Source organism: Varroa destructor, unplaced genomic scaffold (assembly GCF_002443255.2).
Source record: "Varroa destructor unplaced genomic scaffold, Vdes_3.0 BEIS01000006.1, whole genome shotgun sequence".
In the NCBI taxonomy this organism is placed as follows: domain Eukaryota; kingdom Metazoa; phylum Arthropoda; class Arachnida; order Mesostigmata; family Varroidae; genus Varroa; species Varroa destructor.
The window spans coordinates 4,891,007-4,906,155 of record NW_019211459.1 but is presented as its reverse complement, the minus strand read 5'-3'; the positions used below and the strand labels follow the sequence as shown (position 1 = coordinate 4,906,155).

The following is a 15,149-nucleotide window of genomic DNA, read 5'->3' as shown; positions in this document are numbered from 1 at the left end:
CTGCCGTATATATAAAATCTGCACGTTTTACATCCCGTCGACCCATGTAGAGTAATCAACGCTCAGTAACAAAAATGACTGTGGTACTGTGTGTGATTAAACACACCGGAATTTATCTAAGATAAAAGATCTTTTGCTGCTTGGCCTGACAGCTAATTCCCTCCGGTCTAATAACTTCCATTTAACCTCCCTTGCCGTTTCAGCAACGGTAAAAACAACTAAGAAATAAACCAACCTTAACGACTTGTCCTTCATTAGTCTGCTGTCTCTGTCAAAAGTTACACACGAATCCGTTTTCCACCAGGACCTCCCCCGCGCTCACATTAAACTGTCGCTGTCCTAGGTAGGAAGATCCGATAACGATGCGCAAAACGCGTCACTGAATACGCCTTAGCTGGTCAGGCCGATACAGCTGAGCAGTGTGCAACCACAAGCACCTTCGAGAAGAGCCCTCCGCTTGAGTTCGGTCTCCAAGACGACGGTTGAGACCCGACCAGTAAGGCGATTGTATCGCCTACCCTTCTTATGACTGGAGTCCCTCCTCCTTTTTCGTACTCACATTCCACTTCAAGCCTGTTGAAGTCATTCTGTAAAATGTGCTAGCCAGTATGGATACACGGTTGTTATCGTTATACGTTATTTCTAAACAGATAAAGTAGTGTCTAGTGCGACGGTTGCGTTGCGACTAGTAGACTTTAATTGAAAGCGGGCGACATTGTTTGTTCGTTGATCTCATTGGCTATCAAACCTTCTTCTGCTTTGATTTCTCTATACGCTAACAGTATGTTGCCTACGTACACTCTGTTCCATGTGAGAAATCAAAGATAATATAAAGCGTATAAACACATATATACAAGAATAAGTCGTACGTGACAGCGATATTTTTTCCGCAGGCGGGTTGCCCGTGGAACGTATATAGAGAACACTCTCGTGGCTGTTTATTTGCCATTTCGACAAACATGTACAAAACAAAATGGTCGAAGCTGGATACTAGGGAAAAGGCGCTCCGTATCATTCGGCCGATGATCGATTCGGGAATGATCGGACGATTTCATCAGACGAAGGAACGTCGGAGGTATCCTCGAGACGGTCTTAAGTATTCTTCTCAAATTTAAAATATTGTATCGCAATTTGGTATTATGCAAAGGAAGAATCGCAAGTAGCCTACCGGTATGAGACAACCCACGGAATATAGCCATATAGTGTGGTCCGTTTAATGTACAGATCTATCGAATTTTTGAATGCACCTGTCTGCAGCGGAAAGCTAGGCTAACTTACAATTTTTTGTGCCCACTAAAAGCGGAAGTTTTCCCTATATTTTTTTTATCCGCATTGGTATTTTTAGCCAGTTTAGAACAACTCTTTTCACAATGTTTAACCTAAATTTTTGATAATATTATACGTTAGCTTAGATGTGGACAACTCATTACGGCCACCGTGATAGCTTTGTGCATAACTTATTTGCCTGCTTATAGTGGGGACACGTTGTGGCCTAAAACCAAACCAAGCGACAGGGGTATGATGACGTGTCTAGCGGCGACGCTAGACGTATGGTTTTGCTAAATTTGTAATATCGGCTTTTATTTATGAGAAAGTGATATCAATATCGTATTTTTGGCGGTGTTTTTTTACTTGGGTAGAGATCTGGAACACGTTTAGGACGCAGTTCGTACAATGTAATAAAAAAATCTCGTCTTATCGGAACTCGCCCGTTATAATAGGAAGGGCTTCGTTAACATATTTTGCTCCTAAATATTATTGTTGACATGCAGCATTTAGAGCCAAAGTAGAACAAATTAATTGTAAGTTTAATTTTCTATTGTTTGGCATTATTGCTAAGGCGCGCCAATGCTCCCATTAATTAGCCCATTAATTATGGGCTTGATTCTTAACTTAACAAAAATGGAATAGACACGCAAACTTATCATGGATTTGTGCTACATAAAAATGAGATTTCTATCAATTTAGCGTCTTTTTTTCTTGCTCTCGTAATATTTCCTTCACTTGCAGCCTAATATGCTGTGATAAGAAAGTATTGCCTCTGGCAATCCTTCGAAAGTCGACCTTGATGAGTAATCATCTTATTACTTGTTAGGAGCTTGCAAACAACTAGTGGCACTCTAGTAGTCATTGTTACTCGTCATTTTACCTGAACCAGTACTAAGGACAGACAGAAATGGTGGAACATCCGACGGCACCAATAGCAGACAGTGTGCCGGATGTTCTATATATAAACGCGTTGCTTTTGATATGGCACACAAACACCACCGCTCTAGATTGCTGTTTATTACTGGCAATTAACGAGACTTCTTTAGGTCGTTTCCTCGCGTGGAAAAAACTCTCACGACTTACCTATTAAAACCTCTGGATATATAGACTGTGCTTCATCATTACAACTAGTTGATTCTAGTTAACGACAGCAGCGTAATGCTAGAAGCTTCCACAGCTCACGTACTGCAGACCCAAGCTAACGATTCTTGGATCCCACTTGTCGAGCTCCCAGTTAGCTAGACGCGCACAAGGTCAATATTGTTCTTATGCTTGTTAAGTGTGTCCAATTTTGCGAAGCATTTGAACCGCCCATTATGTGATACGTCTATGTTTTTTAGTTAAACAGGTTCATGTAGCATATCTAGGTAACACCAAGTCTACATAGTCCCGCCGCAGGGCTCCTACCAGCGACCTGTTGGTTTTCAGGTGAAAACTTCACTGGTTGAAAGAAAGCTCGTTTATGTGGCTCCAATGATGTTCTTTAAGCAAATATACACATATCACTTTAATGCTAGAAGATACTCTCGCTTCCCGTACACCATCTGGCCTAAGCATCAGGAGGCCTAACTCCATATGCCCTTTGATTTTTTTTTAATTAATTTAGATTAAGTGTCAACAATTTAATTGCTTTAATCGCGTTGCATGGTTTTTTGTTCATGACCAAGTTTTCTCTTGTTAACTTTTAATTCACCTACACTTGAAAGGCACATGAGAGAGAGCAACGTTGAAAATCTATAAGGACAAACGATCTAAACAAAGATCCAGTGGCATGTCCGTATCCGACTAGCTCGGGGACGGCGTAGCGCAAAAGTGTAACCAATAAAGTATGCATAACTATACCACTTCCTGCTTCTACATATTTCAAATATGTTCCTAGCGTTTTCCTGTCCGTCCATTTCAATAGCTCCAACGAGTCTGACGTATCATCGTATATATAGCCATTTGCCTCGCCCTGAGTGAGGGTGTCGAGAATTATTACCGAGTTGCCCTTGCCAAAGCTTCTTCCCTTCTTGTGGCTTCTGACCGCAAGCAAACTGACAACCCAACCGGCCGTGTCAACAGCAGCGATTTGGAGATGGGAATACACAGACACTCAGACAGAATCAGAAATAGAGACACGGGATTAAATACTGATCCGATCTAATCAATTTACGGAACGGTTGCTTATCCGATCTATAGAATAAACAGAGACACTTCGCTCTGTGTAACCGTACAGTGATAAGCCTTTTCTTCTCACAGTATTCAAATTGAGACCCATTTTTCTGTGACGTAGCCGTGCGACTCTTGACTGACTAGTATACACTGAACTAGAATCTCTAACGTTCATTGTACAAAATGATATCGTATCGAATGTGATTGAGGACAAAGTTTATTGCGGGTCTATACGAATGAGGGGTCTTCGCTAAACAATGCAGCGTAAAGGATTTATATTAAGCTGTCAATCGCAGTGTCCAGTGTTCGACAAAGATATCGGTGTTATGTGAAAGTAACTATTGAGAATTAACGAAGGATTAGATTATGCTTGCGCCGTCCGCCTTACAAATAAGTAAACTGTAAGTATATATTTCGCACATGATTTTAATTGATCACTTTTGGAATTGATACTCTTAATAACGTCCTTTAGGCAGCGAGATGTCAAAGCTTCTATTAATTTTTATAGGGAAGGAAAATTCGCTTACGTCAAGTACGTACATGGTCGAACTGGTCCGTGGACACGTGGACACATTGAGAAATTGATCGTTTTGTTACTATTAAGAAAAAACATATCGCTACATTCTAGTAATAACTATATAATAATAATAAATATTATTATTATTGATTTTTGGTATTAATATCACGACTAGTATTACTATCTTCTTGTGTCCTACGTTTACCTTTCACATATGGTTCTCTTAGGGGGCCATCGAATTTCTATTTATTTTCTGTTGGAAATAACTTTACATTGTGCCTTTTCTATGTCTTCCCTAGTTTGAATTGTTCACTGTCGAAGGCTATTGTTATTTGCTTCTCTGTGTCAGCCGTCTGCACTGCTTTCTGAGCGTAATGAAACGTCTGTACATACTTCGCAAATGACATTTTTGTTTGTTATATTGGCACAGGCAAGGGCGGCAGTGAGGGGCAAGTGAGCCCGATGCCAAAAGCACGTCCACTAATGAAATTGATAGCAAAACAAGCAGTAACTGAGCACGATGATCATGATGATGGAGCACATCAAACAGTTGAGAAACGGTGTCTAAAAATGGGAACGCTGGAAACCAAAGTTACTTGCTGGATGGTATGTTAAAAAAAAATTTGGTTGGTGCCAAGCTTAGGCTGTACTTATTTATAGCTTTCGCTACGATCGCGCAGTTTCAACATGTGTGCCATCTGAACATAAAGATATATGGAATGGTTTAGGAGAGTTGCTTAATACCAGAGGCCAATTTATTCGAAACGATACCTAACGACAATTCCGGGCGTCGAATCTCTAAACGAGTACCTATAGGCCTTGTACTAGTCAATGAAGGAAAATATCAGCTAATAATAAAACTGTTTGTTGAAAGGCTTCCTGTAATCTTGTGCAAGTCCTCATAACAATGATAAGCTTTTTCAGTGTAAAATTCAGAAGATAAATGGCGCATTTTCGACTATTTATTTCGATACTGTGCGAAAACTCTTCTGAAGCATATGGTGTATTATGAAAAGTAATACGTATCAAAAGATAGCACATGCAAAAACAGCTCAGAAGGTTCGATTCCCAGTTCTGTAGTCTATAATTCCATTGCAACACTTTTATTAGCATTTTGCACTTCAGATTAAGAATAGAACTTCAGCGGGTTTTCACTGCGTAGTAGAAAATAACGTTCGCGTCACGTATTTGATATTATTTTGAGCTTGTTTAAATCGGTACTGTGACAACTATGGTCGTCTTCGGTTCGCTTGATGGACACTTGAAGTCCTTCGAAACAATGTGATTAAATTTGCATACCTCATGTTTCCTCTAATAGTAACGCTGCCATTTATCGTGGATTGTTTCATCTACCATATCGACTTCATAATAACGAGGCTTAAATTCAGTAATGCTATAAACTATTTTTGTTTGACACCTTTTCGTGTCAATGCTCCGATCGACAAATGCCCTTCGATTTTTGTGCGTGGTCTATGTAGCTTAAGGTGTTTGAACGTATATTCAACGCTAAGCACCGCGTGATGGAAAGACACACCATTTGCTGTAGCGGAAATTCTGGATAGCTGCCAATTTCTATACTTGGGTCTTGGGCATTTCCCCAAAAACAATTGATTTTAACTGAATAATTGATTAACTATAGCTAAGAAGTCCAACTTTTCTGATATCTCCAACAAACAGTTAATCGCCGTCATCTAGCTCACAGAATTTGCTCAACCAGAAACTTTGCTTTTGTGGTTTGAATTTGTGGCTTATACGCAGCTAGTTCATGTTAATGTCTTGAAAAGTTGTTATATGACCTCGGACATACGAAAATTCCTCCGTAAAGCTGAAAGAAATTGATCTGAAGTTACCTTCTCAGAAGAGAGTTAATGACCATTGATTGAATGACTAAGGCGAAATAAATAAAATCTAGTTAAAGCTAGACCTAACGGATAACTAACTGCTTCCAGCTCCTCGGCATATTTCAGGTTCGGTGACTCATACAGGTCCATTCACACAGTCCTTTTTATGCAAATTGGTGCCAAGGAGTATGATTCGCATATGAAGTATATTTTGGACAATGGATATGCAAAAAGAGTTTTTTTGCACCTTAGGCAAATTAATTACTTTTGTAGGTTGATTCCATTTGTATGAGGTGAGCTTAAACGGCTGCTGGAAAGGGCCACATCTCCTGTTTCAAGGACAAGAAGTAGGACGCAAGGTAGTTCCGCTGCTGTTGACTTCGTCTCGGTACCAAAAAAAAAAAACAGGTGTTCTGCGAACGTTCCCTACGTGTTGCTTGTTACCGTCTGTTTTTGTCAGTCGATTTTATGCAGTTTAAAGCTATTTCAGTTGGTTCTAACTAAAATTGTTAGTAGAACCCCCCATATAGCCCTTTCCTGTACTTCTGATTAACCTTGTGTGTTATTTTTATAAACGGTCTTCATATTTTACAGTACAGCATCTGTTGATATTGTTAATAAGCATACACATATAATAAATGGTTTGCATTTTAACCATCTTGTCGGTTGCCATGCGACTCTGTTTACAATAACAAACCAGTGTTAAAGTCCCGCTGTTCAATTTATTAACGAAACATTATGCAAAATATCATTGCGTCTTTTTCTTTTTTTATTCAAGAGCCAGAGCTCGTGTTTAGTGAAACGCGTACATACTACGCTATTTCATAGAATGAATAAGAGTAGTGATATTTGAAAAAAGCTATTCTTCTCTTCATTTAATGGTCGTATAAAGTGTTCACATTCATTATCTCTTTACCTATATGGGGTAAAAATTAAAGTAGCGCAAAATTAACTGTTTCCGATCTCCCCCACACGTTAATTTCCCTCGATTCGCCGTTCGATTGATCCGAACCAATAGTCTAGTACTGGATAGCAAAAAACTGAAGAGAATACCCGAAACTTCGTTCTAAAAATCTGTATAACATCGTTGGCGAAAGTAGATCTATAGAAAGGCAGACGACGCTATTTATAAACGACGCATTGGAAATAAGCCGGTGTCAAGCCATCTGTGGGCCGCGACGTAGATTATGAAATACGAACAAAGACTGTGGAGACGGATCCGAACAATTGGCCCTGGCCAAGGGGAAACTGAGCGCTTTCCTTAAGAAACCATCTGTCTTTTACAAAAGTTATCTTTGAAGTAATAGTAATGATATATAGCAAAGCTTATTCTAATCTTGGCTGTTTAACGTCGTGGCATCTAGTTGGAGGTGATTATGTCGAAATCCCAAAAGGGGTTTAAGTACTACTTGATCAATATCCAGTCAGAATTATTTACCGATAAATGCCACTGTCTGTGTTTCATTCCAGTGAAAAAAGGTTCGCCTATTTCAATTTTACGAGTTTTTAGATGTGTTGTATACATAGATACATTAAGGACGATCCTTTGGCAGTTTTACAAAAAAAGTTACAACTTTTATTTGCAAACAGGGTAACTTAATTCTACTCGCCGTAACTCGTGATTTATCACTCGCTAGCACTACTTGGGAAAACCAAAATTATAATTTCTAGTTTTATGGGAATAGCGAAACTCTGGATGCCACATACACGGTGGTAGATTCAGTTAGGCAGAATCTGTCTACGGCCAATTCGCTAAACCTGCAGATAGGTAGTTTTCGTTAATAGACCTTTGGCCTGTTTTGACTGCATCAGACCAGCTGCAATGAACCACAGAGGACTTGACTGTCAAAGTGACAGTATAGATTTCTTTAACTTAACGCTTTTATGCAAGTTATACTCATTCAAACAAACGTAACGAAAGGCTAACACACTCTGCCGTGGCAGAATCACGGTGTTTTGAGCGTCTTACGCCTTTACCCGTTTCATCTATGGAAAGAAGCCATATAGAAACCCAATAGTTGTTTTTTTTTTTTAATATTCAAGACAACCATTTTTTATTTTGAACTCTAAAGCAATTAATTAAGTCTGAGAGTAACACTCAGGCGTATACTATTTGAGTGAAATTTATACCTATCTGTAGTCATGAACATGTTTGCTATTGATCTTGAATTATCGATTCAACAATAAAGCTTTTAGTCAAACTAATTACACCTTTTTTTATAAAAAAAGAAAAATAGTTTTCATCCAACTCCTCTACACTCAGCTCGAGTAGCCGAAACTATTTAGAGGATGTAGCTTGTCTCGGTGACGTGTCTTTTCGATAGCGTTTAGCGCCTACAGCGGCTACCTGAATGGCCCATAAAAGTTGCCCTATGACTTACACTCGTTTTAGGCTTCTGGACTAGCCGACATTATTGTCTTCCCTCCGCTACAAAAAGCAGCAGCAAAACAAACAACAGGGGAAAAACTGTCAGCAGCGGCCGCCGCAAGAGGCGGTTCGACGTCATCACAGAGAACACGTCTGAAGACGCTTGCTCCTCGACGACAGAAATGAGCTTGAAAGTTAAGAAGAATGCCGGGCGACAGCAGGAGCTTGAACGTCTTCCACTCCACATTCTTGAAGTCATGGCTGCCTCTTGGGAAAGCTGGTTCGCGATCATCTTGCCTTTAGCTCTTCTTCCGTTGCCAGTCTTTTACCGTACGGATGTAAGTGGTCAAACTCTAATTTCGGTTTACGTTTTTCCCTCATCCTTGTACCCTTAAACGTGCATATATAAAATCGATTTGTAGCGGCCACAACCGGATATCGTGCACTTTCCGTGTCATTTGGCTAGGTGTGCGACGTGTAATGTAAAGATCTATACTGCTGCAATATACATTGATCGGCTTCTAAATGTAGAGCACATAAATCCCGTGTGCCTTAGGTTATAAAGGTACCATGGGCCTCGTTATCCCGCCCTAATGTGCATGACTTCAACTATTATTTTTGGGCGTCTAATGATTAAGGGTTTACGTATTCAACTTTCCAACCCATTCAAAAATTTATCTGGAACCTATAAACCCGACGTGAGTTCTCGAAAGCCCTGAGTACACTCTGTCAGTGATGATGTGTCTGATAATTATCAATCTAAATAGGGTCTATATCAGTGGAGTCTATCGTTAACATGTCGAATATTCGTATTTAATTAAAAACCCCCATGAAAAGTGACCCATTATTATTACTGTTATTGTTTAGGCAGAGTTCGCTGGACTTTCTCAGGTTAACTAACAGGTGAGTAATAGGCCTTCGGGATGACAAATGCTCAAATAGGGAAAGTAATTAACTGTAATTTTTAATGCAAGCTAATGTCAAAAATGTGTTGTTTGTTATCTATAAAAATAATAGACAGTAAATACTATTAATTGGAAATTTTGTTAGATTCGCCTAACAGAAATGTGACTAGTCATCAAGGAAACGTCCACTAGCGATCCCTATAACCGACTGCCTTAATTGGACCATAACATTGTTGGGATATTTCAAGACAGTCACTCGAGCGAAAAGGCCTAAAAAGATGCCAAAGGCTCGCATACAACAAAGATTACTATAGATAAGAGACCGCATGTAACAACGTGACCGAACTCGAAAGAATGAAAAAGGCGCATGAGCGCGTTTAGTGCATTGTCTAAACGTCTTTCAAACGCGGACTAGCGTTCATATGCGATTCCCATGATCGCAGGTATTACATTATATAATCATAATATAAATCATTAAGACGTTATATGTCCCTTAAGGAGAGCTAAATCAGATGCAAAAATGGAAATTTGCGTAAAGTTTAGTTGTCTCCTCGTTTTCATGAAGACCACGCACACAACGGTCCTGGCATCATTCGATCGAATGGATCGTTCCAAGAAAACCATGCCACGACCATATGCGTGCCCGAATAACCTACATTCGAGTTACCCTTCAATAGGAAGATATCATACTTGCGTTCGTTGCAAGTCCGCACACTGCTATTTAACCTTTCTGACGTTTGACTTTAAATTTTAACTTAAAGGCAGGATGGTGCGCCTATTTGATGCTGATTATGGCAGCGTTATGGACTACAGAAGCTCTTCCGTTGGCTGTAACTTCGTTGATTCCTGTAGTTGCGTTCCCATTGCTCGGTCTCATGAGCTCCACTCAGGTTTGCACTAACTAGCAATAAATTACAGAGCTAATAATAAAATTTTATTTATTATTGCAACAGAAATCGATTAGGAATTCAATCATAGACGTTAGCATTAAAAATACGATTGAGTCTGCTGTGGGTGCAGGTAACACGATTCTACCTCGATGACATCAGCTTTCTAATGCTTACATCCCTTTCGATCGCGGCTGCCGTCGAAACCAGCAATCTGCACACACGAATCTCACTTCGGACGTTGCTCGTAATTGGCACGAGTACATACAGGTGACGCCCAGCGGCACGTTGAATACCACTGCCAATTTCAATAAGCGAGATCTAGGTAGATAAAAACTCTGTCACGTCTCTGCTCAATAGGATACCAGTATATTAACGTTATTCAGCTGAATGTTAGTATACTTTATGGATATCTCAAATTGAGCTCGTACAGCAACATTCTTTCGCTTGACAATCGTTTAGGAAACTAATTAGATAGATCGGTGGGTAACAGTGATACCACGGGATAGAGTTTCTATTACGTTTCGGGCCACTATAGGTAGATCTCTAGACAATTCTCTACACAGACAGCAGCACAATCGCTGTACTATTCAGAGTCAGCATTTGCTTCAACGGAAAAAAAAACCCTCTACCTATCCCTATATCGGTGCGAGATCACAATAGGCATCTCTCAACTCAATGCAGACGCTTACCCCTTAGCGGGAGCAACGTGGCGCCCCGTTTTGCCTGCTGATGATTTCTAATCACCTCCAAATAATTATAAGCAACGCAGCGTATATCGTAATCGACTAACTTGGTTTATTTTGTTATTTAACAGACTTTTGCTGGGCACAATGATGGTAACCATGTTCTTGTCTATGTGGATCCCCAACACAGCGTCGGCTTCAATAATGGGGCCAGTCGCTCTGTCAATAATTGACCAGGTAACATTTTATCCACCGCAGCAATAACCGCAGGTATCCTTAGCTTTTAGTTGATCGGTTAGCCAAATACTGTTATATAGTAATTACAGCCTATTATAGATAGTTAATAGATCATTTTTTTTCCATCTGGGATATAGAGAGTCAGATTGCCCTTTCTATTTTCAAGACATTGAGAATTATAATCTTTACGTTGTGCATAATGGATTCTAGGACAGAGGAGTCCAAATGTACGGGGAGATTTGGCGCCGAACCCAGGCGTCATGCATTATATTTACGTATCACTGAGAAAATACGATAAATCACTCTGATTGGCTATGAATCTACGCCTTTCGACGCTGCTTTTTGTTTGAAAAAAAAAGACAGGCATTGACTGTATCAAACACTTCAAAATACTGATTTCATCTTCCTCGTATCAATCCCTTATCAATAGGTCTTCGACTCTGAGCTACCGACAATGGATCCGCTAGTCCACAAAGGGGGAAATGGAAAGCAGGAATCCCGAAAGGTACTTGTGCAGACATCATAAGAAAACATTTTATAGATAAGCGTATTATTCAAAGAAGCAGATAGCCTTCCTGCACAGATTTAGTTACGCCCGTTCATTACCATCACCCATCCTATGTAACTCATTGTTCGCTTCGAGCTAGCATAGCAGATGATAATACGTTCTTAGAAAGGCTATAGCATTTTGTCTTTGGCCGGATAAGGCTAACAGCCGTCATTTCCAGGTGCGCGGTATCATGATGTTAGCTGTCATGTACGCGGCCAACGCAGGTGGAACAGGCTCTATAATAGGCACGGGTCCTAATCTCGTACTCAAAGCGCAACTCGACACGTACGTTATCACCTTTACCATGCTACCCAACCAATTTCGGCCTAAAAGGCTGTCTGATTTAACCTCGTTTGTGGCTCGGCTATAATCAGCAGCATTGAATATGAGCAATTTTTTTCCATTCCCGAAATGTGTAATAGCGTTTTCTATTCTTTGCTAACATCTTTTCATTTTAGGCTGTACCCGAATTCTACAGAAGTAACGTTCAGCAGTTGGATGCTATATAATTCTCCAGTAATGTTGATCAATACACTATTTGGCTTCGTCTTCTTGTCTATACTTTTGAACATTGCATTGTACGTATAGTAAATTTAATACTCACTATATCTATGTGGGTACTATATGTCGTTTTTACTGTTAAATGTGGCTTTGCCGGACCGTCTCGTGGCTAGCTATGTAAAAATCTTTCACGTTAATTTTTACTGCTGGACAGAGCTCGTCTCTTGTTAACTTCGACAAAGGTCGGCTGATATAATAGCGTTTGTCTACCTATAAAATTGTGTTAAATATAGATATCACAGGAGCTGTACGGCCAATAGCTAGTTGTCATGTATATATGCAAGCCCTAAAGATTACTTCTTCCGCCATTTTCCGCTCAGAAGCCGAGCATTTTTGTCTATTCATTACGCGATCCGATGTAGCGATTTCATATAGCACTAATTTACCCTTAGGGTAACTAATAAACAAGGGTAATAAACTGTGTAGAAAGAGTGTTAAGGTGAACGCGGACTCGGAAGCGGTAGTTCGGTATAGCCTTGAAGAAAAATACAACCGATTAGGATCTATCACGTTCGCCGAAGCTTTTGTTATGGGACTTTTGGCCTTTACGATCGTCCTGTGGTTCTTGATGCGACCGCAATTCATTCACGGATGGGCCGATTACCTACCCTACGGAAGGTTAGTTTTATATTGTAAGGACAATGAAAACAATTTCTCAATGACCGACCCAAGTGAATTTTTCTCCTCTCAAAGTTAGTGCGAAATTATTCAAGCACAAATAACCGCTTAAACTGAAAAAAAGTCCAACGTTTTTAGTACTAATTCATATATGGCAGACGCGTGTTTCGGACAAATGTACAAAACTATTGCGACCTAGTTAAAGAAAGCGACGGAACCTTGCTTAATTTCTCTCTACGTCGCCATAATTTTCTTAAAAATTTAATGCCGATTTTGTGTTTATATTTATTTATTTTTTGTGCGCGTGTTTTTTTCTAGAATAATCAAGCCGACAGCGCCCGCTCTGGGGCTAATGCTGCTCTTTTTCATCGTTCCTAAGGTTGGGTTCTATCAGCAGGTGAAAAACCCATTAACCCTAGGTTAACATGGGCAGGGTAAAACAATCATAATCGATAATACATTCCAGCCTATAGACTGTTTTTTAGTATTTATAATAACGTGATCGTTGGATAGTCAGCGATTAATGAGTAATAGTCGTGATTTTGGCACAATTTCGAATATGTATTGAGCACTAAACAGCAGGTGAAAATGCTGATTAATAGCGATCTTCTGCTTTTGCTCCTGACTTCGCAGAATCCCTGGAGCAAAAATTCTGAGAAGATTCTGACGTGGCCAGTTCTCCAAAAGAAAATGCAGTGGGGCGTAATGTTATTGCTTGGCGGAGGGCTGGCACTCGCGGACCTATGCAAATCGACTGGTAAACACAGCCAAATTTCAGGTTTAACTCCTGTCAGCGCTAGGAGATAGTTACAGTGTCTGCACATTGCTAAATGCACCTGTACAGCGATAGCAGCACCCTCAATTATAATGGGTTATTGGTTTGTTTCGCAATCGACTTTCATTACGTTAGCCTGCTAAACAAAGACCGCTGCATGTAGCACTGTCAGCTATAATAGACGTTACTTCGCGAATGCTTTACCTCGGATTTGTTACCACTCTAATTGGCCATCTAAAGCCGCTCAGGTCAGATGGATCACTTAAGCTTTTACCTAGCGCAGTGGTAACGTGCTTGCCCACTAAACGTTGACTAACTGAAAAATTAAACACAGACATGCGTCGTTTCACCAGCCGTCTAAAGCAATTCTTTCAAATGTAACCTTAAATCAAATGCAACCTAAAAAAAAAAGCAAAAAAAAAAATGTTTACATTATGTGTTTTCACACGTTTCTATTAAAGGTCTTTCAAAGATTATCGCTGATGAGCTTTTGCTGTTTCGAGGGGTGCCGCCAGTCGTCACAGTGTCTTGCCTTAGCTTCGCCGCGTCCATGCTAACCGAAATCACTTCAAATACCGCAATCTGCTCAATCATGCTCCCAGTCGTGGCGCAGATAGCCATAGCTCTCAGGTATCAGAGACAGCAGAAACCCCCCACTCGAATGAGCTCGAAGTGGTAGCAGACGATAATGCGCAGACTGTCGTAGCTTTCTTCAATGTCATTACGACTATTTTACGTTGACGCACCGTACAAAAATAGCCTTATGCTTATTGAGAACCTCACCAACGACATTAGGTATACCGATTCCGTAACTCGGAATTGATTTCTGTCATGCAATCGTCTTGTAATATATTTACAGTTCTAGCATCCTTGTAGGTATAACAAAGCTAACCTATTTGAAGGAAGGGCCAGCTTTAACAAAATCTGCTACTTTTTTTTTGCCTCCGTCACACGCAGGGTACATCCGCTGTATCTGATGATGCCGATTACAATCTGTTGCTCGTTTTCGTTTATGCTTCCAGCGGCTACTCCGGTCAATGCGATTGTCTACGATCTTGCCCACATGACTATACCGCAAATGGTTAGGAAATTAATGTAGTTTAATCTGAAGAACGTACTTTTTTAATCTGAAGTAAAATCATCGTGAGACATCGTCTATCGTGTAGCAAACATTATCTACTACAAACAGAAGCTAAACTAACATGGCCTAGCTTGAGATGAACGCGACACACGGTTATTCTGGCGATATTTGTGACAGTTTTCGCGCTTTCCTTACAGGCATTTCCCGGTATCGTTATGAACTGTATTTGTGTTGCCATAGAAATACTAGCTATCAACCTCTATGGAGATAAGGTGTACGGTCTGTCGACCTTCCCAAGTTGGGCCGAACCTGAACTACCGTCCGGGACCAATGTCACCATAGACCTTAAATAAATTTTGTTCTTCAAGTTTCAACTGATCAACTTATTGTTTACGAAACGGACATTGTTTTCTGTTTATATAGCGTCATATTTGTCAACCTACAAACTTCGTTTTAATTTTCATCCACTTTAGCCGAATACTGGCATGAGTTTAATTGGCGCTCAAACACAAGGTATTGAAAAATGTATTTCGTTGTACGGTGGTGACACCGACTGTACCGTAACCGTGTGCGAAAAGTAAGGCAAAAAATGCCACATACGAAACTACACTTGGCGGTGGCCGTCACCATTGTCGCCAACGACATGTCTTGCACCCTTCGTACATTAAAAACAGATACTGCGGCCCTACAAGTTATGTAG

General features: G+C 40.2%; 2 protein-coding genes across 24 annotated transcripts in view; one reads left to right on the top strand and one right to left on the bottom strand.

Moving 5' to 3' along the window:
• The window catches only part of LOC111253207 (uncharacterized), a 10,503-nt gene extending 7,323 nt beyond the window's left edge, over positions 1-3,180 (bottom strand). For 10 of the 17 annotated variants that reach the window (XR_002674524.2, XR_002674525.2, XR_015316223.1 and 7 more), the window contains exon 1: positions 236-3,180. Coding sequence is in view for 14 of the 17 variants with exons in the window: in XM_086973789.1 (XP_086829915.1) it covers positions 236-255 (20 nt within the window). In the remaining 3 variants the exon portion in view is untranslated. The remainder of the gene's footprint in view (positions 1-235) is intronic. The other 7 variants (XM_086973785.1, XM_086973784.1, XM_022812308.2 and 4 more) reach the window with 7 other exon arrangements.
• A 131-nt stretch (positions 3,181-3,311) lies between these two features.
• Positions 3,312-14,847, top strand: LOC111252999 (Na(+)/dicarboxylate cotransporter 3-like). 7 transcript variants are annotated; one of them, XM_022811757.2, is made up of 15 exons: positions 3,312-3,824; positions 4,371-4,546; positions 8,174-8,487; positions 9,816-9,944; positions 10,075-10,211; positions 10,759-10,864; positions 11,295-11,369; positions 11,572-11,699; positions 11,873-11,992; positions 12,402-12,593; positions 12,912-12,972; positions 13,227-13,350; positions 13,830-13,998; positions 14,326-14,449; positions 14,647-14,847. In XM_022811757.2, exons 3-15 carry the CDS (start codon positions 8,332-8,334, stop codon positions 14,800-14,802), a joined length of 1,677 nt encoding a protein of 558 aa, XP_022667492.1. In that variant the 5' UTR covers positions 3,312-3,824; positions 4,371-4,546; positions 8,174-8,331; the 3' UTR covers positions 14,803-14,847. The 7 variants fall into 7 exon arrangements, with proteins under 7 accessions (XP_022667492.1, XP_022667493.1, XP_022667495.1 ...); XM_022811758.2 differs by lacking the exon at positions 4,371-4,546 and having other exon boundaries at positions 11,593-11,699; XM_022811760.2 differs by lacking the exon at positions 4,371-4,546 and having other exon boundaries at positions 14,391-14,449.
• The last annotated feature ends 302 nt before the right edge of the window (positions 14,848-15,149 follow it).

Excerpts from the sequence above, each read along its gene's own strand:
- LOC111252999 (XM_022811756.2), top strand. The coding sequence starts at position 8,332 with ATGAGCTTGAAAGTTAAGAAGAATGCCGGGCGACAGCAGGAGCTTGAA. Across the intron at positions 11,700-11,872 it reads CTCAAAGCGCAACTCGACAC|GCTGTACCCGAATTCTACAG; the intron begins GTACGTTATCAC and ends TTTTCATTTTAG. Across the intron at positions 13,351-13,829 it reads GGACCTATGCAAATCGACTG|GTCTTTCAAAGATTATCGCT; the intron begins GTAAACACAGCC and ends TTTCTATTAAAG.